The 26,639-nt window shown below is 39.5% G+C and overlaps 1 protein-coding gene across 2 annotated transcripts in view; it reads right to left on the minus strand.

Moving 5' to 3' along the window:
* STXBP6 (syntaxin binding protein 6) overlaps nucleotides 1–26,639 on the minus strand; it is a 267,387-nt gene that overhangs the window by 170,494 nt on the left and 70,254 nt on the right. For both annotated transcript variants that reach the window (XM_081098975.1, XM_081098976.1), the window contains exon 2: nucleotides 8,793–8,981. In XM_081098975.1, coding sequence (XP_080955101.1) covers nucleotides 8,793–8,946 — 154 coding nt within the window. In that variant the 5' untranslated portion in view covers nucleotides 8,947–8,981. The remainder of the gene's footprint in view (nucleotides 1–8,792; nucleotides 8,982–26,639) is intronic.

A 26,639-nucleotide genomic window follows, 5' to 3' on the forward strand; every position in this document is an offset into this window, starting at 1 on the left:
GCGTAAAACCATGCCCGACACAGAAACTCAATAAATACCATTACCACTACCACTATTGTTACTAATTCCAAGGTGGGTCGGTGCCTCCCTAACCATATTGAGCCCTGAGGCATGTGATGGATGCATGGCAGTGCTACTCCACAGGTGATTTATAGACGACACTGGGTGGCAAAATAGACTGAGCCAGAAAACATCTCAGGAGAAAACCCTCTCTCTACTTTACCTTCCTGTAACCAAAGATTATTGTTGTTACAAATGTTTTAATCAAATGTGTCTATACACATATCATGAAAGAGCCAAATTCTCAAAATCTATATATATATAATAGCCTAAGCGACCATTACGGCAGAACAACTGGAATGACCAGTCACTATGATGCATACTGACCACCAGGGAGTAGATGCTCAACGCAGAAGCTGGCTCCTGGTGGTCAGTGCACTCCCACGGGGGAGCACCGCTCAGCCAGAAGCCAGGATCATGGCTGGTGAGCACAGTGGTGGTGGCAGGAGCCTCTCCTGCCTCCACTGCAGCGTTAAGGAGAAGCAAGCCAAGCTGTAAACCAGCAGGTGGACATCCCTGGAGGGGTCCCAGACTGTGAGAGGGCGCAGGCCAAGCTGAGGGACCCCCCCCCACTCCAGTGCACAAATTTTGTGCACCATGCCTCTAGTAGAGTATAATAGAGAATATTGCATTTTTATAAAATAAAAAAATAATGTAGAGCCGAAACCGGTTTGGCTCAGTGGATAGAGCGTCGGCCTGCGGACTGAAGGGTCCCGGGTTCGATTCCGGTCAAGGGCATGTACCTGGGTTGTGGGCACATCCCCAGTAGAAGATGTGCAGGAGGAGGCAGCTGATCGATGTTTCTCTCTCATCGATGTTTCTAACTATCTCTCTCCCTTTCTCTCTGTAAAAAAATCAATAAAATATATTTTTAAAAAAATAATGTAGAAAAGATCATATCATCAAGGCACTGAAAATATGCTTTTTATTGCATTGTCTTCTAGTGCTACTTAAAGTTTTATGGCTGGATTTATATATCAAATATCCATATTAAGAGACAAAAGGCTTATCCTGACTTACAATGTATTCCAAAGGCAGTCTGTCAATCAATAACTCCATGAATGAGATCAGAAGACACAGCGTAGGTCAAAACTGTTCAATGTCTTTATCAATTTTTAAAAGTTAGGAAAAAATAGGCTCCTTAAAACAAGGCACTCTCTACAGCACACCACCTTCCTGACCTACGTCAGATGGGATGAGGAACTAGGGCAGCATGAGTGTGGCCACCATGGTCCCAAGGACTGGGTGGATTTCCAAGTCTGTCACTTCCAAAGTGGTGACTCTGGGATGTCAAGATCTCTCTGGTGAACACGGGCCCCTTCACCAGTGAAAGGAAGAACATGCCACCTGACCTTGTGAGGCTGACTGGCACTAAAACAAACAATATAATGCCCATAAGATGAATGGTTTTTATTTTCTTCTACATAATTTTCCAAAAAACTCCTATTTTCAGCAATATTTCCTACAATATTTCCTAATAAAAATAGTAACTATGTATCATTGATGTAGTTGTTTTATATTTCTTCCTTTACTGCTAATACTTTTATATATCTCTCAGTTCAATGGATTTCTTCATGTTTCTTAGATAAAAACTCTTGGAAAGTCAGCTCAACATCCTGAATAAACCATTTCTACCAAGGTCAAATTTCATTTGTCTTGTATTCTTCACGTCTCTTTTAATATTTATGGACCTTGAGATGAGATCCACTCTGAATTAGAAAGTGGGTAAAAAGAATTTCTTCCTATGCCAGACAGCTGACAATTAACTTTGATTACCCGAATTCTAATAACAACCTATAAGGAATGTTCTCAAACTCTCATAAATGTTTTAAGCATCCATTTGGATTATTAATTACCGAATTTCTCCCTATATGACATGTGTGGAATAAGAATGAACCTTGGGCCGAAACCGGTTTGGCTCAGTGGATAGAGCGTCGGCCTGCGGACTGGAGGGTCCCAGGTTCGATTCTGGTCAAGGGCATGTACCTGGGTGGCAGGCACATCCCCAGTGGGGGATGTTCAGGAGGCAGCTGATCGATGTTTCTCTCTCATCGATGTTTCTGGCTCTCTATCTCTCTACCTTCCTCTCTGTAAAAAATCAATAAAATACATTAATAAAAAAAAAGAATGAACCTAGGTGTGAAACTTTCAAGGGGGTTGAGAATCCTAGAAACACTGAGTCTAAAGGAACCTTGAACTTGTCAACTGAATAAATTGAAGCCCAGAAAAATTCAGAGGCTTGACTATGTCAGTCAATAAGAAAGAGACTAAGTAGTTGTGGGTTTTTTTTGATAGAACTGAGTGCCAAAGATATGTTATGTCAACTGTACCAGTAAGACAACCCAGAGTACAACTCCAAAGGTAATGAAACTTCTCAACCTTAGCTTCAGCATAACACTTTCAAAATAGAGATAATTTTCCCCATTACCCAATTGCTGGAATCAATTTTCAAAAGTTCTAGAAGTTATTCTAAGGAACACTCAGGATTGGCAACCACTGAGACAGGTTCTAAGCTCCCAATCTACATCATTATTTTCCAGAGGGGTTAATGTGCATAAATTATTTCATCAAAGAACATTCACAACTTTATTTTAAATTAAAAAAAAACAACAACTTTGTTCTCTACAATTCCAAAATCATTTTGAAAAGGTCAAGATTTTCTGTTTCAACAAAATATGCGAAAGAATATATTAAGCCCAAATATGAAGTTTCTTCATGGTCCCTCTACAGCAGCGGTTCTCAACCTGTGGGTCGCGACCCCTTTGGGGGTCGAATGATCCTTTCACAGGGGTCGCCTAAGACCATCAGAAAACACAAATATAATTACATATTGTTTTTGTGATTAATCACTATGCTTTAATTATGTTTGATTTGTAACAATGAAAATACATCCTGCATATCAGATATTTACATTACGATTCATAACAGTAGCAAAATTACAGTTATGAAGTAGCAACGAAAATAATTTTATGGTTGGGGGTCACCACAACATGAGGAACTGTATTAAAGGGTCTCAGCATTAGGAAGGTTGAGAACCACAGCTCTATAGGAACAGTAAGTGGCAGCCAAGGATTTTTTAAAACCATTTATGGACATGAAGACTAGCATTTATGGACATTTATAGACATGAAGACTAGCATTACACATACTGAATTAAAACTGGATGGGGGCCCTAACTGGTTTGGTTCAGTGCATAGAGCGTCGGCCTGCGGACTGAAAGTTCCCAGGTTCGATTCCAGTCAAGGGCATGTACCTTAGTTGCAGGCACATCCCCAGTGGGGGTGTTCAGGAGGCAGCTGATCATCTCTCTCATTGATGTTTCTAGCTCTCTATCCCTCTCCCTTCCTCTTTGTAAAAAAAAAAAAATCAATAAAATATATTTAAAAACAAAAAACTGGATGAGGGAATATATTTTAAACATGAATGTAAGAAATGTTCAGTAGGTAACTAGCCGCTAATAATAAACTGATTTTAACCTCTTAGTATGTTTCTAGTTTAGTTTTATAGACCTAAATATCATGGAGGGGACAACTAACTATAGAGATTGTTGTGAGCAGAGCTTACTTTACACTTTGAATTAATTAATAATTCTGTTACAAATAACGTCTATGCCATAATCAGATATGTGGTAAGCCCTAAATTAAATAGCATCTTCCATACAAGCAGCTATTGTGTCTATGGTCGGCAATGTGCCAACTGCTACAAGGCACTTAGAACACATTAGGACACAAATCATATGGATGCATGCACAGGTTTATATGATGCACACTGCTGTCTGAGGGTCCAAAAAGGCCTTCTAGGATAACTTCTCATACCTATAAAAGATTAACTCACTAGTGTCTCCGTAAGGTATTTTTAAAAAGTCAATTTACTGAGGTATATTTACATATAATAAAACACACCAATTTTAAGTAAGCAGTTTGATGAGTTGGGAAAAATGCATGCTATACCTAAGTAACCATCACCACAATCAACATATAGAACACTTACATTACTGCAAAAATTCCTTCATGTCCCTTTGCAGTCAATCTCCAACCCAATTCCTGGCAAACACCAATGAGCTTTCTGTCACTATAGCTTAAGTCCATTCTAGAATTTCACATAAATAGAATTACAGAGCATGTAGTCTTTTCTGTTTTTTGTTTTTTTTTCTTTTCACCAACATAGGCTTTTCAGATTCATACATGTTGCTGCATATACTGGTATATCATTTCTTAGGGTAGTTTTGCACTACATAGATATAATTTACTTATTCATTCACATTTGAGTTCTTATTTTTCATTATTATAAACTAAAGGCCTGGTGCAGGAAATTCGTGCACAAGTAGGGTCCCTGGCCTGTGATCAGGGCTGATCTTCCCCAGCTGCTGGCAGCCGGCCCCGCCCCCTGCTGCCAATGCCAGTCACGCTCTGTGTGTGGGGCTACCAGCAAGGCAATAGGGGCCCCGGTCGCTCACGCCTGCCTTGGCCTGGCACCACCCACATCTGTCGCCACCTACCCCCCATTTCCCATTCCCCATTAGGTGATTGGAGCCTGCCAGCTGGGGGTAGGGACTGAGAGGTTGTCAGGAGATCAGGGCCTGTGGGCTGGGGGCAGCTCCTGCATTGAGCGTCTGTCTACTGGTGGTCAGTGCGCGTCATAGTGATGGGTCATTCTGCCATTTGGTCAATTTACATATTATGCTTTATATATATATTTATATATGTGTGTGTGTGTGTGTGTGTGTGTATGACTGTTATAAACTTATATATACATGTCTTTATGTGGATATATGCTTTTATTTTTTACTAGTGGCCCGGTGCACAAAATTCGTGCACGGGGTGGGGGGGGATGTCCTTCAGCCTAGCCTGCACCCTCTCCAATCTGGGACCCCTCAGGGGATGTCCGACTGCCAGTCTAGGCCCAATCCCTCTCACAATCCGGGATCGCTGGTTCCTAACTGCTTGCCTGCCTGCCTGATCGCCCCTAACCACTCTGCCTGCCAGCCTGATTGCCCCCAACTGCCCCCTACCAGCCTGCTCACCCCAACTGGCCCCAACCCCTGCCGGCCTGATCACCCCTAACCTTCCTCTGCCTCGGCCCCGCCACCATGGCTTTGTCTGGAAGGTCACACAGTCTAATTAGCATATTACCCTTTTATTAGTATAGATGGGTAATGCCTAGGAACACAATTGCTGAGTCACATAAATAGATGTTTGACTTTATTTTAAAATGCCAGATTGTTTAGCATAGTGCTTATAACATTTTTACATCCCCTCTGCCCAAGACAGTATGAGAACTTAAATTGCTCCGCATGCTTGTCAATACTAGGTATTGTTGATCTTTTAAACTTTAGCCATTGCCAAGAAGAAAAATTAGAAATCAATGCTTTAAAAATGCTAATTAACAGAATCATGTCAGTACATAAGCTTTTCACACCATTCAAGAAGCCATTCAGGAAGTCCAATGAGAAAAACTCAAATTCTATGAATGAACTGGAGGTTCTTTTTCTCTGCTTACCCAATTACAACTAAATAACTCAAGAAAGATAACCTTATTTCCTGCACTCCAGAACCTTTTTATTTTCCTACAGAGGATATACAACCCACTCTGAAAATAATGTCTCATGTTCACAGATTATATAATGTCTTCCTCTCAGATTATAAATTCTGCCAGATACTGGAAGGGGGCAGGGATTCACACAAAGAAACATTAGGAAAAGACACTGGATATCAATGTCTTACATGCATACGTTGGCAAGCTTTTAAAACTATGATATTCTTCCCCTTTTTAAAAAAAACACACAACTATTTATACTATTTTAAAAGTGGTGAAATATTATTTGCAGATATTGCCCTAATTTATATAGATTTTGCCTGTTCAAAGTGGATAGCTGGTTTTCATCAACCAAACCATAAGAGTTGAAAGGGTTGGCTTCCCTAGAAAGCAGGAGGTGGCTCACACTCATAGCAGGAAGGAAGCTATCCTTCAGGGATTCTGCTCTCACTTCACAGCCTCCTAGGTGAGTTCAGCTACAAAGAGGTCATCCTTCAAATGAGTGAGAGAAAAGGAAAAACTCAAAATCCAGCTGAGCCTTTTAATGAGGCTCCCTGCCATTCCCTGGAATGCTCTCTGCACCAACACCATTATCTTTTCAGAACCGGTGAAGCAGCTCTGGGTTCTCCCAACCAGACCAAATTTCCTTACACATGCCTTCATCTCATTATATTTTTCCTTGTTAACCTTTTTTTGGTTAATGATTACATTTTTAATGAGTAACTTATTAATGTTTATTGCTCCTTCCCCATGAAACAAGGTAAGCTTCATGAGTTTTTCTCATATCTGAACCCCTAAGTGCTTAGAGTGGTCAGCACATAAAAAGTGCTTAATAAATATTCGAGTAACTAATGAATTACTTCTTAATAAAAAAACATTACCTTAACAGAGATGTGAATGATATTCCTCTATGTTTCACATAAGAAAATAAAGGTAGCTGCTTCTGTCTCAATTCTAAGAAAAATCAAACTGCAAAAAATGTTTGGGTGTCAAAGTTGCCTGGCCTTCTCCTGCCCGTTTCCATGAACACATCTGCTTAAATGTCAGATCTATTTTATCAACCTGTCCTCTCAAAATTCAAGTACATTAAAAGGACGAAGACTTTCAGAACAAAAGATTTTCCTCCATTACTATGAACGAGCAATTCTCAGAGTTTCAGACTTTAAACCATTTGTAAAGGAAATGCAGTTATCCAGTCATCATCTCCTTCAGCAGGGGAAATGATTATGCTGCTCCATGAGATGAGGCAGTTAAGATTCCCATATCACTCTTGCAAACTATATGACCTGAAATATGCCAACAATAATAGCATGTGCCTCAAATGCAAGCAAAACTGCTACATAAAATTAGAATCACTGTGTGTCCAGGTTCAGCTCAGCCAACACAAAAAATTTATTATAACACATTTCTCTTTAATTGGTGCAAGCAAAAGCTCTAGAACAGCAGTTCTCAACCTGTGGGTCACGACCCCTTTGGTGGTTGAACGACCCTTTCACAGGGGTCATCTAAGACCATCCTGCATATCAGATATGTACATTATGATTCATAACAGTAGCAACATTACAGTTATGAAGTAGCAACGAAAATAATTTTATGGTTGGGTCACAACCTGAGGAACTGTATTTAAAGGGCCAGAAGGTTGAGAACCACTGCTCTAGAACCTAAATTTAAGAATATGAAAAAAATTTTAAGACCTAAGTCTCAGTAACAAAATACTGGGAATGTATTAGGAATGACTGCATCTTTCTTTCATTTAGTCATTAGATGTGACTAGAGCTCCTATTATATGCCAGGCAATGCCCAGCACACTAAAAGCATGCAAATGTCCTCCAACAATAACCAGATTTTATTAACCTAATCTTTTTGGGGGATTAAAAAGAGAGACCAATATTTAAATGAGTGTGAGGTCCATTCTCTCACACTCATTTAAATAAAAGCTTTCTTTTAACCATTGAGATGGCATTCTTACCAAAGGGGCTATGTTCTCATTTCATTTTATTTTATTTATTTTTAATTATTTATTTTAATCCTCACCAAGGATATTGTTTTTAGAGAGAGAAGAAGGAAGGGAGAGAGGGAGGAAGAGAGAGAGAAAGAGAAAGACCAATTGATTGCCTCCCATACATTCCCCAAACCCTCAACTTGAGATTTTTTTAAAGGCAGTAGTCAAAGAAAAGATGGATGGTCTATGCCCTGACCAGGAATAGAACCCATGACTCTTTGGTGCTTGAGATGACACTCCATCAACTGAGTCACATTGGCTAGGCTTGTTTTCATTTCAATTTTTACTAAGATACAGTCTTATTATTATCTTTACATGTTCTTTCTGGAAAAAAAAAAAGCTCTCTATACCCTGAAATAAATTGTGATAAACTTAAATAATCACAGGTTTAATTTTTTTAAGCTAAAAATGAGTCCAAAATGTTTTATTCCCAAGCCACAATTTAAGGAAATTTAAAAAAAAAATTAATCAAGGCAAGCTTAATTCTTCCATTGCCCAGTTACAAGAAATATCAGAAATATTACAAATGTCCCATAACTCCATGGAAAATGTATCCAAATTTTATCTCAAAAAAACTTGGGGTAAGTCCACAGTAAATCCCACAGATATACAATCACAAAAAGAAAGGGAAAAATTATAATCCAACACAATACTAGGCTTAATAGACACAGATGTCTTTCTGACAAGGAACAGCTGTCAGGCAAGGAAGTGATCTATGAGCTCAGACTACTTCCTCACATTCCATAATGCGTCGATAGTTATCTTAAGACAAACTATTACTGATTATTGGCAACTGTTAAGAAAAAGAAATTCAATGAAACTCAGGCTGCTGGTAAGGACAATTATCCAAATATCAGGAATTGTTCTAAAACAAAAATCCCGAAGGCTAGCCCACATTCTGCCAATGTCCTAGTGAAAGAAGTATGGACAAGCAACTGTGTCTGCCAAATCCTTTACAGAAGCTCTGAATGAATCAGAAAACACATGAACATTCAGCCTCCTTACCTTTCCCATATAAGGCAACCTCAGAAGTAGAAGTGCCATGAGTACGTAAGGGTCAGAGCAGACAACAGAAAAGCAGAGCTCACGAGCAGACATGTACAGAGCTTGTGTATATAACCCTCCTGGGTTCCTCAGAATGAACTGTTTTAAAAGAGAAGTTGTTTTAATAATATTAGCAACTGGCTTTCATTACCTGACAGGCAGATGTAAGTTAAGTATTCGCCTTGACCCCCAGTTGCCAAGAAAGGAATCTTTTTCTTTGTCCTCCTCTTGACTTGGACAGCTCCCAGCATCCTTTCGTCAAGAGGTGCGAAAATCTCCTTGCTGATGGTCGACTTGGCACTCATTGTAGAACAAGCGAGGGGGGTGCACAATAAGTTTCCTAAGGAAGAAAAAGAAAAGGCAAGTTGGAATAGAGAACATTCTAAGGGTCCGTATAAAAATGAGCAGCTAGTTGACTTGCAGGTGAAGTAATTTTCCATTTGTGGTTTAGCCTCTCTTTTGCTTGAGGTGCATTACAGAATCATTAAAAGCAAAGTCTTGGCATTTGTAATAACTATGAAAAAAGGCAAATGAAAAGAGAATACTGACTTACTCGCTGAACATGTCAAACACAATGTGAGATGAGCAGCAGAGAATGGGATCTAGAAAGTTTGTCAATCTGCACCCCAACTGCATCTAAGTCTAATAGCATGCATATCCACCCCCACTCCTATCCTGTAAGGAACATGACTCCACATCTCCAGCTGAGAAGTCTTTCCACTGTCCAGCAATCCTTAAAGTTAGTTTTCGCTCCTTCAAAATCTCCTTTAACTCTAATGTAAATCTATTTCCTTAATTCTATTCATAGTGGAGATAATTATATCATCTACATAATAACTATACAGAAGACCATTAATTTAATCACCACTCAGTGCTTTGGCTCAGGCTAAGCAACTAATCCTTATTTATTAGCCTCTTTCAATAGGTCCTATTTTCCAATGCTCCTCTGTATCTAATTGCCACAGAATTATAAAACTGTCTGACAAATACTAAGTAATTTGGAAATGTTACCCAGCGGTTCCCACATGTTATGCTCCTGTGGTTAACTGGCGGTATGCACCCCATAACTAAGAAAATAAAGCAGTATGTTGCTGACTCACAATGAGTCCCCCTTCTTATTCTCCCTCCCAAAAAACTTACACATACACAATCCCCATGTTATATTTAGTTTTCTAAAAGCTATACTTCCCTAATGGACTTAATTCTACTTATTTGTACTGAATATATTCAAGGTTGACCCTATCATCCAAAAAGCTCAACCATAATTTGAGTAAATGTTTTCTGTCACACTAGTCATAGTCTACACTTTAATCAGTAACCAACATTTGTTCAGGCAATTAATAAATCAGAACTAATAGTACAGAGAGGGCTTATGGGTTGGTCATGCAGGTAATACAGAATATCCAGAGATCCTACATATGGATTGCTAGCACAGCTATATGTATATGGTAACAGCAGCTCATGGAGTTGATCAGCCTGCTGTAAAATTGAGCCAACTGGTCCTACTAAATGCTACCTCTACATAGTATTGGAGATGCAAGAAATCATTAAGACATAGTCCCTGTTCTCCAGGAATTTACTGATGACTGCATCAAAGGTTTCACATAAATCTAGATGATTCATGATGAAAGACCAGGGGAACATGTTTCCCAAAGCAAGATTCACAAATGTTACCAGCACATCTGTCCTCCTATAACTAGACCACATCTGTAACCTCATGGTAGAAAAGAGATTTTTTTTTTTTTAAAAAGTACCCCCTGATTAAAGAAATTTCTCCTGGTTTCAATTCTGTAATAAAACAGATATTCTTAGTGACACCAAGAATAAAGAATAAAAAGTACCACTTTTTATTATCTATCTATATCTCTATACTACATATTATAAGTCTATATCCGATCTATGTGTGCTCTGATTATGACATTATGACATTTTATCATTGCTACCAGGTTCTTCATACTGGCTGAGAACAAAAAGACAACAGTGAGGGACCTGTTTTTCAATGTACTGACCACTAGCTGATTCCCTGTGATTTCCTAGAAGTTAGCAAAGAGAATTTTCTGTTTTACCACGTGACTTTCCTATAATTAACAGGGATTTTTTTTTTTTTTTAAGAGAGAAACCTATACGAGTTCTTTTCTAGCTCCAAGGCCTCTCACCTGTCACCTTTTGGCGATAAGAGAAAACGAAAGCCAGTGGAGCAGAGTGACTTCAAGCATTCTATAAGCAATGCAGAGAGTCACACTCCCAAACTCAACCGGCATTCTCTGACTGGGACCTACCCACCTGTGGCATACTTTTTAATTTTCCATCTCAGATTCATATTTTTCTAAAAATGTGGTTAAAAATGGAAAGCTATCATTTTATTATGTAAAGTGTGTCAAAAAAGAAAAAAAGGTGGCATGCATGCTTTATCAAACTCCTAGGAAATTCTATTCTTCTTTTGAAAAACTAGTAAGAAATAGAAATGACCTTTTGCTGTATTTTTTTATGCTGATATTCAGTGGCCAAGAACAAAAAACGGAAAAATAAAATCACTGAACTTGGGTTGAAATTTCAGCTCAAAAACTTAAGATCTACATGTGACTGGACAAATCTCTTAAAACTTCAGACCCTTGGTTTACATAGATATCTTCACCTACCTCATGGAACCACTGAAAGAATTAAGTGGAACCATGCATGCAAATCACTTATTTCTAGTGCCTGAATCATAATAAATGGTTAAAATGGTATTTTTATTACCTCTCTTACTATAGTATGAAAAATAAAAGGCCTTCTGAACTTGCATTAAGTGAGTAAATGTTGCCATCCATACCAGAAAGTAGTTGTAAAAGAGAAACACAATCTTTTCTTTACCAAAGCCTCACTTGTCTCATTCATGAATATGAAACCCTTAAATTGTGAATAAATGTTCTAAAATATGGAAAGCTCTATACTAAGTGTTATAAGGATAAGGAGTTTATTGGTATCACCTTCAGGAAACTCTCCAGTAGGACATTATCCAACTTATTTTTATGAGAAATTATCAGAATTGTTGTTTAGGACAATGATACTGTGAACTAGAAAGGGGCTACATGTCAGGCCTGACAAGCTCAGTGATCAAAAGTAACCACACAGGATGATCTGATCATAAATTCCCACTGGGTAGGTCATGGTGGGTAGTCACACCCCAGCACTATAGCTTCCTTAGTAAAAGGTTCTCTTACCTAAGCAAGGCCTGTCCACTGTTCTTGTGCATCTGGGATGGCATACCTTTGGCCTGCCAGAGTCATCTTTCCCAGACCCTCACAGGAACACATGCACCAAACTCCTCATTGTTACCTTTTGCCCTCCTCCTACCTCTATTTACTGTTCATGTTAAATGCTAACTATCCTACACCCACCAAGGTAAAAGAAGTATGTGTTTTTCTATTTTGCTTTTTATGCAGTCCCAGAGATTTTCCCGTTTTGCTTTCTCCTGCCTCCTTAATCAACCACCAATGGATTTCATGTAACCTTCCTTATAGTTTCTTCTTCAATTCTAAATGCATAAAAAGAACTGCCAAAGTTCCATTCTCCAAAACACTTTCTCAATCCATTGAGATCTTGCTTCAGGGCATGTCCTCAGTTTGGCTCACATAAACTCTAATAAAGTCTTACCAATATTTGTATAGGTTTGGATGTTCCTTTGTTGACAATAACAACGGGCCTTAGTGAAATCACGCATGTACATATGCATGTTTTAAATGCCACCCTGGAAATGGGGATGTACAGTGGCTTAGAAGGGAAAGACTTGGAATGTCAAAGGGTATTACTGCAGCTCTGTAGCAATAATCTGTAAGAGTGTCTCCCAAACCTGATTTCACATCTGAGTGCATCATGGAGAGCTTTTCAAAAATGCAGACTCCTGGTCACCTCCTTCACACCCACACAAAAAAAATCTTGGGATCTGTATTTTAACCAACTCCTTAACTGGTTCTCCTGCAGTCATCCTGACAACTAATTTTTTTTTTAACTTTGTTTTATTGCTTAAAATATTACGAAGAGTAGTACATATGTCTCTTTTTTTCTTCCCTCCTTGACCTTCCCCCATCAGCCCCCACCCCCCCGCCCCGCCCAGGGTCTTGTGTCCATTGGTTATGCTTATATGCATGCATACAAGTCCTTCAGTTGATCTCTTACCCCCCCACCCCAACCCTCTTCGGCCTTCCCGTTGTAGTTTGACAGTCTGCGGATAATAAAGACCATTATAAACTGATGAACAAAAATAGATACAGAGGCAGAGCAGCATTGAACAGACTGACACCTAATTTAAAAGCCAATAGTTTAAAGAAGAACCATGGAATGAAAAGGAATGCATTCTCAGGAAAGCATACAGGAAGAAAATGTAAAGGATTTTTTCTCTGTATTCAATTAAGCAGCTTTATCGGATCTTACATCTTACTGCTGATAAATCTATGTCCAGCCAAAACTGGGATCCCACTGTAAGGAAACAAGATGAATACAACAGCAATGGTGAACCAATGGCCATAGTTACTCCAACCTACATCACCCCGAAGGGTAGCAGAACATGCTACCCTAAAATATGCCACTTAAGTACATTGATCACTTTGAGATGAAGGCATCTGGAAGACAGTAAATGCAGGCAGAAGCTTTCTCTGAACTCCCCTTACCTGCCTAAGGACAGATCCTCCAAAAGGAACACCGTTGTCATAAATCCCCTCCCTGGGAATTTCATCAATGAGAGAAGAGTGCCTTTTGTCACAGGAGAGAAGACTAAAAACCATACTCCTGACAAACTTTGTCACAAATTATCCTACTTCCCATTCTTTAAAAGACATTTTTAAAATTGATTTTAAAGAGAGAAAGAAACATTGATAGCTTGCTTCCCCCGCGTGCCCGACTGGGAATCTAACACACCACCTTCTGATGTACGGGATGACACACCAACCAACTGACCCACACTGGCCAGGGCCCATCTATTCTTCTAAGAGCCCATTTGTCTTTCCTATAAATCATTTACTTTCTTCTAAGAGTTCTATATTCACCCTCCCCTTTCCCTATTAAAATGGTATTTAATCCTAAAATCTAACCCACCTGATGGATTACTCATTTTACATGAGGTATACCTGTTAATAAGCCTGTTCGGTTTTTTTTCTCTTGTTATCTTGTTTTTTTATTACAGGGGGTTTCAGCTAAGAATGCAGAAAGGTAGAGGGAAGATTATTTTTTCTCCCCTACAAAAAAGTTTTTTCCTGATCGCAGCTTCTACAAGCTATAATTACAAAGTTTTCTCTTCCAAGATACAATATGATTTGCAAGTCAAAGCAGCCTTAAGTGGTAGTTGTGGAAACTAATTGCAGTTAGCTTAAATATTTTTCAAGACTTTCCATCTATCTTCTTTTCGCTTTGAGCCATCTAATCCACATTCATCTTTGTTAGTCCATGGCTACTGTAGTGAGATGGCCCTTCGCTCCCGACAGGTCCCCAGGATGTAAAATTATCCTGCAGAGTAGGAATTGCAAACTCCTATGATCTCAGGGATTAGGCAGAGGACATAAGGAAATGGGTACAAATAAAGGTGCTTTTATAATCCAACACTAACTTTTTATTTTTTACTTCCAATAGTTAAATTGACACTTGTCCTCAGTGATCAGAAGACAAGGAAGAGTGGTAGGGACTCCAGCAAATTAAAACTGCAGATGCCCTTTGGCTGGGCATTGACTATCACAGTTCTAAGGGGTTGTAGCCAACAGGCTTAAATTTTCTCAGCTGAGAGGCCAAAGCCTTCTCTGGTGAGATAGAGGTGCCATCTATTTATCTTACTATCATTAGATAACTGATTCATTTTGCCTCATTAACTTCCCTGTTTGGATCTCACGGTTAATGTGCAATCATTTGATCATATTTTGGCACTGGCTGCACCAACAAAGGTAATCTGAACTGTATGACAATCATGTTCCCATTGCCAGTGAGTAACCAGAATCCTGGTTTTAGACATTACCCCTGTGACTCAACCCTAAGGCAGATGCTCTCAAAACAAGCTGATACCAAGTTTCAGAATTCTCCAAGGTTAACCGCAAACATGATGTCACCCTGGAAGACTTTAGGGGAGAATCAGCTGGTCTTCCCTAGTGCTTGGGAACTATAGTGAGGTGACTTCAAATAACTTATAAATGAAAGAAACAAGGCTATGCTCCAAGATAGGACTTCTCTGCATTGCCACTTTCTTTTGAAATTCTAAAATAGTCACATTGTAACTATTGCAGCTTCCACTCTTTCCTTTAATCTGATAACACTAATCATACACCCAGTACTCACTGCCTTACTTGCTTTAAAGCCACTTACTTAGCTGCCTATTGAGCATTTTCACTAACAGTTAACCTAGACACCACCTTTTCCCTCCAACCCTCTAACCCCCTATAAAAAACTAACTAATCATCAACTCCTGTGGATTCGATTTAATATTTCTGGCCTCCATCAGTTCTTCATTCTCACTGGTCCTACTGATATACAAATGATTGTAAAAAAAAAATACTACAAACAACTCTACTCCAAAAAACTGGACAACCTCGACGAAATGGACATATTCCTATAAAAATACAACCTTCCAAAACTCAATCAGGAAGAATCAAAAAACCTGAATAGGCTAATAACTACTGATGAAATTGAAACAGTAATCCAAAAGCAAACAAAAGCCCTGGACCAGATGGCTTCACAGGGGAGTTTTACTGAACATTTGAAGAAGAACTAACACCAATCCTCAGACTATTCCAAAAAATTCAAGAGATAGCACACTTCCAAGCTCTTTCTATGAAGCCAGCATTACCCTAATCCCAAAACCAGATAAAGACACCACAAAGAAAGAGAATTACAGGCCAATATCCCTCATGAACATAGATGCTAAAACCATCAATAAAATTCTAGCAAACCGATTCCAGCGTTACATTAGAAAAATTATATACCATGACCAAGTGGGATATATTCCAGGGATGCAAGGCTGGTCCAATATCCGCAAATCAATAAATGTGATACATCACATAAACAAACTGAGAGACAAAAATCACATAATCATATCGGTTGATGCAGAAAAGTTTTTTGACAAAGTCCAGCACCCTTTTCTGATAAAAACGCTGAGCAAAGTCGGAATAGAAGGATCATACCTCAACATAATAAAAGCCTTATATGACAAACCTCCAGCCAACATCATACTCAATGGGCAAAAACTAAAACCATTTCCCTTAAGAACAGGAACAAGACAAGTATGCCTGCTTTCACCATTTCTGTTCAACGTAGTACTAGAAGTACTAGCCATAGCGATCAGACAAGAAGAAGAAATAAAAAGGCATCCAAATTGGAAAAGAAGAAGTAAAATTTTCATTATTTGCAGATGACATGATACTGTACTTAGAAAACCCTAAAGACTCCATCAAAAAATTATTAGACGTAATAAACAAATTTGGCAAAGTAGCAAGATACAAAATTAACGCCAAGAAATCTATGGCATTTTTATACACCAATATTGAACTTACAGAAAGAGAAATTACAAAAACAATCCCATTTACCATCGCACAAAAAAAACTAAGATACCTAGGAATAAATTAACTAAGGAGGTAAAAGACCTGTACTCAGAAAACTACAAGACATTGAAAAAAGAGATAGAGGAAGACATAAACAGATGAAATAACATACCGTGTTCATGGATTGGTAGAATCAACATCATTAAAATGTCCATACTACCCAAAGCACTCTATAAATTCAATGCACTCCCCATTAAAATACCAATGGCATATTTCACAGATCTAGAAAGAACTCTCCAAAAAATCATCTGGAATAAAAACAGAACAAAAACAAAAAACAAAAAAAACCCAAATAGCTGCAGTGATCCTGAGAAAGAAGAACAAAGTAGGAGGGATCTCGATACCAGATATCAAACTGTATTACAAATCCACTGTTCTCAAAACTGCCCGGTACTGGCACAAGAACAGACATATAGACCAATGGAATAGAATAGAGAACCCAGAAATTGACCTAAACCAATACGCTCAATTAATATTTGACAAAGGAGGCAAGAACATACAATGGAGTCAAGAGAGTCTCTTCAATAAATGGTGCTGAAAAACTTGGTCAGACACATGCAAAAAAATGAAACTAGACCACCAACTTACACCATACACAAAAACAAACTCAAAATGCATAAAGGACTTAAACATAAGATGGGAAACCATAAAAATATTAGAGGAATCCACAGGCAGCAAGATCTCAGATATATGCCGAAGCAATATCTTCACCAACACAGCTCCTAGAGCAATGAAAACTAAAGGGAAAATAAACAAATGGGACTACATCAAAATAAAAAGATTTTACACAGCAAAAGAAACCATCAACCAAACAACAAGAAAGCCCACTGCATGGGAGAACATATTTGCCAATGATATCTCCAATAAGCATTTAATTTCCAACATTTAAAAGTAACTCATGCAACTTAACAAAAGGAAGACAAACAACCCAATCAAAAAATGGGCAGTAGAGCTAAATAGATACTTTTCAAAAGAAGACATAAGGAAGGCCAAGAGACACACGAAAACATGCTCAAAGTCATTAATCATCCGAGAGATGCAAATCAAAACGACAATGAGGTACCATCTCACACCTGTCAGAATGGCTATCATCAACAAATCAACAAATGACAAATGCTGGCAAGGATGCTGAGAAAAAGGAACCCTCATGTACTGCTGGTGGGAATGCAGACTGGTGCAGCCACTGTGGAGAACAGTATGGAGTTTCCTCAAAAAACTAAAAATGGAACTTCCATTTGACCCAGTGATCCCACTTCTAGGAATTTATCCCAAGAAACCAGAAACACCAATCAGAAAGGATATATGCACCCCTATGTTCATAGCAGCACAATTTACAATAGCTAAGATTTGGAAACAGCCTAAGTGCACATCAGCAGATGAGTGGATTTAAAAACTTTGGCACATGCCAAAACCGGTTTGGCTCAGTGGATAGAGCGTCGGCCTGTGGACTGAAAGGTCCCAGGTTCGATTCCGGTCAAGGGCATGTACCTGGGTTGCGGGCACATCCCCAGTGGGGGATGTGCAGGAGGCGGCTGATCAATGTTTCTCTCTCATCGATGTTTCTGACTTTCTATCTCTCTCCCTTCCTCTCTGTAAAAAATCAATAAAATATATTTTTTAAAAAATAAAATAAAATAAAAATAAAAAGTAAAAACTTTGGCACATCTATGCCGCAGTAAAAAGGAAGTCCTACCATTTGCAACAGCATGGATGGAGTTGGGGAGCATTATACTAAGTGAAATAAGTCAATCAGAGAAAGATAAATATCACATGATCTCACTCATTTGTGGACTTAATAAACAACATAAACCAATGAACAAAAACAAATCTAGAGACAGAGAAGCATCTATCAGATGCTCAAACCTCAGAGGAAAGGTAGGGGAGGGTGGGGTAAAGGGGAGAGATCAACCAAAGGACTTGTATGCATGCATATAAGCATAAGCGATGGATGCAGACAACAGAGGGTGAGGGTGAGGGCAAGATTGGGGGGATGAAGGGACAATGGGGGGATAAAGACACATTTGTAATACCTTAATCAATAAAAAATTTAAAAAAAGATGAACATCAACATCAACTGGGATGCCCAGGGCCTGTTCACAGAAATTTGGGGGATTTATGAAGCAGGGCCTGGGCTTGTTTTCTTAATAATCTCTGGTTTATTGTGCTGTACAAATAGGTTCAGAACTTGTCATTGGAGATCCCTCCTATCTCCCACATTTAGTGAATTTTTATAAAGTAAGTAAATGGATTCCATAAACCTTTCTTGCGAGAACATAGCAGGTACTCTTTAAAGCCCTAGTAATGAGTCATGGAGGTTTATATAGCACTGCATGACTTACAAACACACTCAATCCCAAGTGTGCAATCAAGATTGTCGCTAAATGCATCTTCCAAAGTTTGCTTTATGATTGTATATTAGAATCATTAGATATGCTATTTTTATTTTTAAAAAATGTTTTTATTGATTTCAGAGAGAGGAAGGGAGAGGGAGAGCGAGACAGAAACATCAATGATGAGAGAGAAACATCAATTGGCTGCCTCCTGCATGCTCCCAACTGGGATAGAGTCCAAAATCCAGGCATGTGCCCCAACAGGGAATCAAACCTTTACCTCCTGGCTCATGGGTTTAAGTTCAACCACTGAGCAACAATGGCCAGGCACACTCTGCCATTTTTAACCCACTCCTACTGGTATAAAGATCATGGGGAAGGCATAATTTCTCTCTCACAGAGATTAATATTTGAGTTGGAAGCTTTGAACCATCAGCTCTACTATTGCAGAAAATGGTATGAGCATGCATGCCTATGTTAAAAACTCAGGCTTACTTCAGATTCATTTTTAAAAGCAAAACATTATAAACAACCTAAATATCCATCAATATCCAATCTTCATTGATTAAATACAGTATAGCCATCCACTCAATGGAATATTACATAGTCTTTAAAAGTCATGGCATAGATCCATAGATATTGACTTGGAAAAATGACCATGACAAACCACAGAGTGAAAACAAGATTACAAAACAAAAAATGGACTCAAGAATGGAAAGTCACATGTGTTTATTTATATGCATAACAAGATGTCTAAAAACATTTGCCAAGATGTTAATATGATTATCTCTGGATTGTGAAATAAGAAATAGGTCAGAGAATTCCGCATGGAAGTATTCTCATTCTACCAAAAACACTCAAAGATATTTTATTGAAATCTAATTATCAATCTGCCCTCCTCTCTTCAGCTCCAGTCCAGGCATGGTGTTGGGAATCCAAAAGGTGAAACTGGATGAATTCCTACCTTCAAAGAATAGTGAGAAAGAAGAGCAAGTGATATGAATAGTTATAACATGCCAGGGTAGCATTTTTGTGAGAAGAAAATGGGGCCATTCCTCTGAGCAAATGCAGCTCCACGCCAGGGCCCATGGCCGGGTAAACAGAACACCAGCGAGATATCAGCCTGAACTTTCTCCCTTAGACACACACCTTAGACAGTGATGATGAACCTTTTGAGCTCGGCGTGTCAGCATTTTGAAAACCTTAACTTAACTCTGGTGCCGTGTCACATATAGAAATTTTTTGCTATTTGCAACCATAGTAAAGCAAAGACTTATATTTTTGATATTTATTTTATATATTTAAATGCCATTTAACAAAGAAAAATCAACCAAAAAAATGAGTTCGCGTGTCAGAGGTGTCATAGGTTCGCCATCACTGCCTTAGGATCAGCACAAGCAGCACAGCCATACAGCAGTCCAGGTCATCGCCTACTTATATTTTTTAAGAGCATGACACATATAAAAACCTAAAATATAGTTTAACTCTTTAAGGAAGGAAAAGGGGGAGCTCTTTTCCACCATCAGACTACCAAATACCATGCAACGTAGCTGGCTTCCTTCCCCAGTATATACTAACCCTCCTTGTGTAGGAGACATTACGTTCAAAGGATTGTCCAAGTCAGTGACTCACATCTGCTTCAACTATAAATCTAGACTATTTTCTTCTCCTCTTCCCTTGTGTACATGTTTGGCAAGCACATTGTTCTTGTAGGTTTAACATCCAAAGAACAAACTTTGCGCAACACCTAGACCACAAGACCTGTGTTTACACAAGTTTATTTACACTGTGGGTGGACTTTTTAACCTTCTTTCCAGTCACTACATCCTAACTTTAACAAATGATATAATGGAGCCAAAAAATAACATCGTCAACAATTTAAAAAAAAGAAGCTGCTGGGAATATGCCACATGGAGGATTTATTAAGGTGATATGGAGGTTTCATAAGCATCACTCACTCTGAGGGATTCATTCTATAATAGAACCTTCACATTCACAGTTTAAATTCCAAAGATTAGTTAAGTTGGTCCCACAGTACCCAAATAGTAATCCTACAGTAATGGTAGAAATAAAGTACCGAAGGGAAGGGCAGGCTAGGATGCCCTTCATTGGATTATGAACCCAAAATGTGAGGCAGGCCTTAAAATAATGAATTTAACTATATCAAAGGAAAAACAAAGGGTTGAAAAGAATACGAACCAAAAAGAGCTCGAATTGTTGGCCTCTGCCAATTTTTGAGTACTTGTGTCATTGTGGTGTCCAACAGCTAACTTGGCAAACTAAGAAAACACCATATTGGCCTGAGAGCATTGTTTATAGCAGACAACACAGGCAATAGACAAATCTATTCCAACCAAATACAAAGAAAGCTGCACAAAAATTGACAACATGCAAATAAATGTTTTAATTATGTGCTATGTTCTGTATTGCTTGTTGAATTACTTACACTGAAAATATAAGGGTCAGAGTGAGGAGACTACACCGGTACATAACAGGAAGTGAAAGACTGAGGTGGTAGTTCAGGTGTTTTCCTTAAAGGAGGAGTTTAATCTATACAGAAGTTTATAACAGAAGTTATGAATTTTTAAAAAGACTAAGCATAACCATTAAAAATCACAAATAAATGAGTAAAATCTTCCATCAAGCATAAGATGAGCCTTTTATCTTTTTTTAAAAAAAATATCAGATATTTGTTGACTCAAATCTTAGGTAAATTATAAGTTCTCCTGATTCAGCTATTTCTATATTTTAGAACAGACCTGGAATATAACACTAAAAACAAGAAAACAAAAAAGACTTTAAGTATATGAAACCTATAAGCACCTAAAATACAAGACAAAACCTAAAATATATATGGAACAAGTTTACATATTTTCTAAAAACCTAAAAACCAGAGCACAACTTCTCAAAATATCCTCTACATCTACATCAATTTTAAAACATCTCCTACTTGAAATCCTGATTTGTATATCATCAGCTTATACTTTGTTGAGAGAGCTTCAAAGAGTTTTCTGTAATTGATAGTATATGCTCAGTTTTATACTCTGAAAAGAAGTCCCTCACAACAATGAGGGGCAGAGAAGAAATGTGACTCATTTTACACATATTTACTATGTTCATTTAAAAGGTAAGGCACTCAGTCCTTCAATGTCTCAGTTTCACAAATAAGATTTATATATAGTTTCACAAATTATATATATATATACATACTGATTTCAGAGAGAAGGGAGAGGGAGAGAGAGATAGAAACATTAATGAGGGGAGAGATTACTGATCGGCTGCCTCCCACATGCCCCCAACTGGGGAACTGAGCCCGCAACCCAGGCATGTGCCCTGACAGGGAGTCAAACTGACATCCTGGTTCGTAGGCTGATGCTCAACAACTGAGCCACACAGACAGACAGGGCATGTGATTTTCAATAAGGTCCTTAAGCTTTTTTATCATATATGGATCTGGCCCAGGGCTGTAATTTCAACTTTAATTGGTCTCCCCAATCATGGTCAACTTTATGATTCTGTTCCTGTGCAGTATAATCTGAACGGTGCTGGAAAAATTCCCGCTTGGCCTCCCAAAGCTTCCCCCATCAGCTGCCTAAGTTCCAACCCAAGATGCATACCCTTTGATATTAGGCTCTGGTATTCAAAAATCCCTATTAGTATGTTTATACCTGGGGGGAAGGGGTGAGACTCTATTTTACAGATGAGGAAACTAAGGTTCTAGATCACACAGACTTTAAAGGGTAGAGCAGGTATTTGAACCTAGAAAGTGTGATTCCAGGAGTCTTTGCTCTTCCTCAAATCTCATTGAAAGAAATGAGGAAGGTAGGAAAAAATGAGGTGGAAATACATTCTAGGAAACTGAGACAAACTCATCGGCTTCAGTTTTGCCTCTGATCAGTCTTGCTTTCTGTTGGACAAGAAACTGCAGCAGCTACAAAGATAACGAATCAGGCTGCAGTCTGAACCCATTCTTTCTGGGTATCCCGGGTGTGCATGGCATGCTGTGTGGCTGGCTCAAAGGATCACGCAGTCTAGTTAAAATAGAGCTTGTTTTGGTTCCACAAATAAAAAACTGGGGAGCTGAGAATATGTTAGCAGAGAGCCTACAATAGATCTCTGTCCCTATAAACAGGACAATGCCTGCCAAAGCCTCATTGCAGCTGTTCGCCACCCTCCGTTGGAGACCAGCAGTTTACAACAGGAGTCAACTCCTGGGAGGATCTTGGCAGGCTGCCCCGGGCAATTTTATGAACCTTGTAGGCTATTTTCCAACCCGGAAAAGGCTTACATATAAAATGCACATATTTCAAAGGTCTCTGCTGGTCCTCAAGGGAAACTCCTCTTTCCGCTTCCTTTGCTGTATCACCCCCACTCTGGCATCCCCAAAACACACTTGAACCCTCTTGTGACCTCCCTCACATTCTCGCTGTGCCCTCTATCTTTGCTGCCAGTGCTTCAAGCAATGTGAGTGGCTTCCCCTGGTAGTAGTGATCCGGGCTTCACAATTTCAGTAGACTCGGCAAGGGGAATTCCATCCACTTGACTTTACTGAGAAGGATCTCAGCAAGACCTTCCAAATGAGCCAGCCAACCATTACCTATTACCTTTTTTAGGCCCTACCCACCAGCAGCTTACACTTCAGTTGAAAGACATGAGCAAGTTAGAATGTTGGCATTCATAAACTTAAAATTGTAATAGCTCTAAGTGATCTTGGTGAATGTCTATCTCATCCAATCCTCTCCTTTAAATCATAAGAAAACTGAAGTCCAGAGGCTAATTCCCAAACCATACCACTACAGAGTAGCAAGATCAAGGTTAGGACTAACCTTTGCTGTCCACTTAGCTGAATGCTCTTTAAAGTATCAGTTACTATACCAGTCTCAAGTGTGTGGAAGGTGAGGACAGGTGGTGTGTTAGGAGGAAGGGGAAAAAGAGAAAACATGACTTATCACAGTGGGGCCTCTTCTTAGATTTATTCTTTTTCTTGTGAATTGGCATGAAGTTAAGTGTTGGACAAGGATACCTCTAGTCCAAAGATTCCTCGACTTTTGGCTATCACCTTTTATTCTCTTGAATTTTCACAGTTTATATTGGGGCCAAAAGCAATGAGGGCCTACCCACTGAAACAACCTGAGCCAGTCCAAGAAGCACAGAAGAGCTTTGGCCAAGTTCAAAGCCACAAGGCTCTCTGCTGATCCCAACTAACAGGAGGCCTCCTACAGTGTTAGTGCTCTGAGCTACTGGAAGGAGAATGCACCCTGGGCCAAGCTGCATGTCTATTGTCAGTCTGGGAATTAATGCTCTGGCAGTGGTAGTCTCCTGAAAGCACATGATAACCATGCCAGGAACCTGGATCAGCTGTGTGAGGATTTCTTACCACCTATTCCAGGCCCTGAGAAACACAGGGTAGGAAAACAAGAATCTGTCAAGTCTAGTTCTTTCTTTGGAACTGTACTCTTCAGCCTCAGTACAAAAACACCACCAGGTGCCTGCAATCTGTAATCAGTGCTCTATTAAAATGCTCTCAGAAATGCCAGAATTACCCTGATTTCCACATGCAGCTGCACAAGGTCCTGTTGGGTAACTGAAGAGTCTTTATAGGTTCACTAGATATTCCCCAAAAGCAACAAACTAGAATGTCTTGGTTAAGATTCATCATCCAATCCACAGTGAAATCTCCATGAGTGAGGGATGGGTAGGTAGGCAGCCATCCCTATTCTATGTATTGGAGTGCCACAGACTAGCCTACAAATCCAGGTCAGACTCAAGGGCCATATGCAAATGAAAATTCTGCCCCATTCAATCAGCTCTTCTGTCATTCAATGTCAACCCCTGTTTTAACCAGAATGTTCCAGGAAACAGCTAATTTCTGACCCAACTAACTGAGCAGTGTTTGATAGGGAAGAAAAATCAACCTACTGAATACTACTCTAGTACTAACTCAGGTTAACACTAGTACAACTTTATGGTATTATACATTCACAAAGTACTGAGATGTCCGGCACATGTGATCAGGCTCACCATCCAGATTCTGGGGCCAAGGCACAGTGGTCACTTCTCCCCTGTCCCAACCTTACAGATGATAGATGGTGAAAAGAAGGCTAGGCTTGTCATCAGATGATCTAGGTCTGGCCCTGCCTTTGCCTTTACTTGAATAATTTTGGGTAAATTTAGACATCTCTGAGAGCCCTGTCTTTATTATTAAAACAGGATAGTACCACCCACTTCACAAGACTTGTAAAGGATGAAAAAGGAGGTATGGAAATCAGCTCCTTGGGTCAACCTGCTCCCATCTGGGGTGCCCTGGTCCTTGAAAGGCAGACAGGTATGTAAGCTTACAGCTGCAAAAGCATATACACATCACAGTGTATTTTGTAAAGCTTTCCTCAAGGGTCATCCTATTTCATCTTCCCAACCTCTGAAGGAAGTAGGGAGGTATTATCATCTCTCCTTGACTGGTTAAGAGAATGAGGTTCAGAAAAAGGACCCACCTTGATGACTCCACTCGACAGTCAGGAAAGAGATGGGTTTTCCTCCTGCAATCCTGTCCTGTTTCCATTGCACCCCTTGGCTTACCATATGGAACTGCCAGCTTAAGCAGGAAACTAATGACAGAGGCAATGTAAGCCTGCTCCACAGTGGATGGAGTGCTGTTACCAAAGGAGTTGCAGTGTAGATGTTAAAACAAGGTAAGAGTAAGGGCAAGAAAAGATAAAAGGAGCACGCAAGCAGCAGAACAGAGCTGAGGTGAGATACAGCTTCACTGATTCAATATGCAACACTGTCCTAGACACTGAGGAACAAGATCAACACAGTCCTTGCCCTCTGAGCTTTCACTCTAGAGGGGAAAAGCAATGAATGAGTAAGCAAATCAGTGCAGCAGTTGAAAAGAAATCAATTTAGACATATCCTGTGGATTCAGTAATTAAGCAGAGGGATAAAGAATGTGGTCACGCCCTAACCAGTTTGGCTCAGTGGAGAGAGCGTTGGCCTGCGGACTGAAGGTTTGATTCCGGTCAAGGGCATGTACCTTGATTGCAGGCACATCCCCAGTAGGGGGTGTGCAGGAGGCAGGTGATCGATGTTTCTTTCTCATCGATGTTTCTAACTTTCTATTCCTCTCCCTTCCTTTCTGTAAAAAATCAATAAAATATATTTTAAAAAAAGAATGTGGTCACTATCATTGGCCATACTTGTTGGACAGGAAAATCAAATAATGTGGAGCCAAAGCTCTCCAAGCATTCTAAGAGGACATTCATCTGGCTCTGATGAATTTCTGTTCTAGTGCATAATGTTTTTTGGGTTTTGTGTTTTTTTTTTTTTTTATTGTCAGAGGTAACAAGAACTTTCATCTAGGGACAGGACTTTCATTCAATATATATTTACTGAGTAATTACTACGACCTGGGCTATGTGCAAGGGATAGAGATTATAGGCAAAATAGATATATTCAAGTGGGGGGGAAAGTGTAGTTGAGGAGAAAGACAAGGAGAACAAGCAACCACCTGACAAAAAGAGGGATTGGAAGCTGCTGCTCCACAGCAGCAGAAGAGGCAGGTAATGTAATCCATATGTGTTTTCCGATGGTCTTAGGTGACCCCTGTGAAAGGGTCGTTCGACCCCCAAAGGGGTCGCGACCTACAGGTTGGCAACCCACAGGTTGAGAACCACTGCTTTAGAGGCTGTTGATCGAGAGATACTCTGTTAAGCCAATCCTTGAAATTTAACTAAAGACTTTAATTAGGTCTGCCTGCACAAACTACACAGGTCGATCCACTGCCTTGAAAAGCCACGGGAGTGTTGGCTATGAGTGAGTGACTGAGAACCCCACCTAGGATCTGTGCAAGGTGCTTGGGATTGCCTTAGCTCCCCAAGGGGAGCACAAAGGATACTCTGCAGAGACCCTCAGAAAAGCAAGAGGAAACTCTAGGAACATGTATGGGGGAGAAAAAGAAAGAAATGCTCATGGAGAAGCTGCCGCAGGAAAAAGGTATCTGAGGCAAATACAAATTTCCCAAATGTCTATTTGGTACCAAGTATTACTGGGGAGTGGGGAGGGGAGGTGAAAGAAAAACTGCTCTTAAAATGCTCATTCCCATGTGTTCATTGAAGT

This window comes from Myotis nattereri (genome assembly GCF_964212035.1).
Source record: "Myotis nattereri genome assembly, chromosome: 1".
NCBI lineage: Eukaryota > Metazoa > Chordata > Mammalia > Chiroptera > Vespertilionidae > Myotis > Myotis nattereri.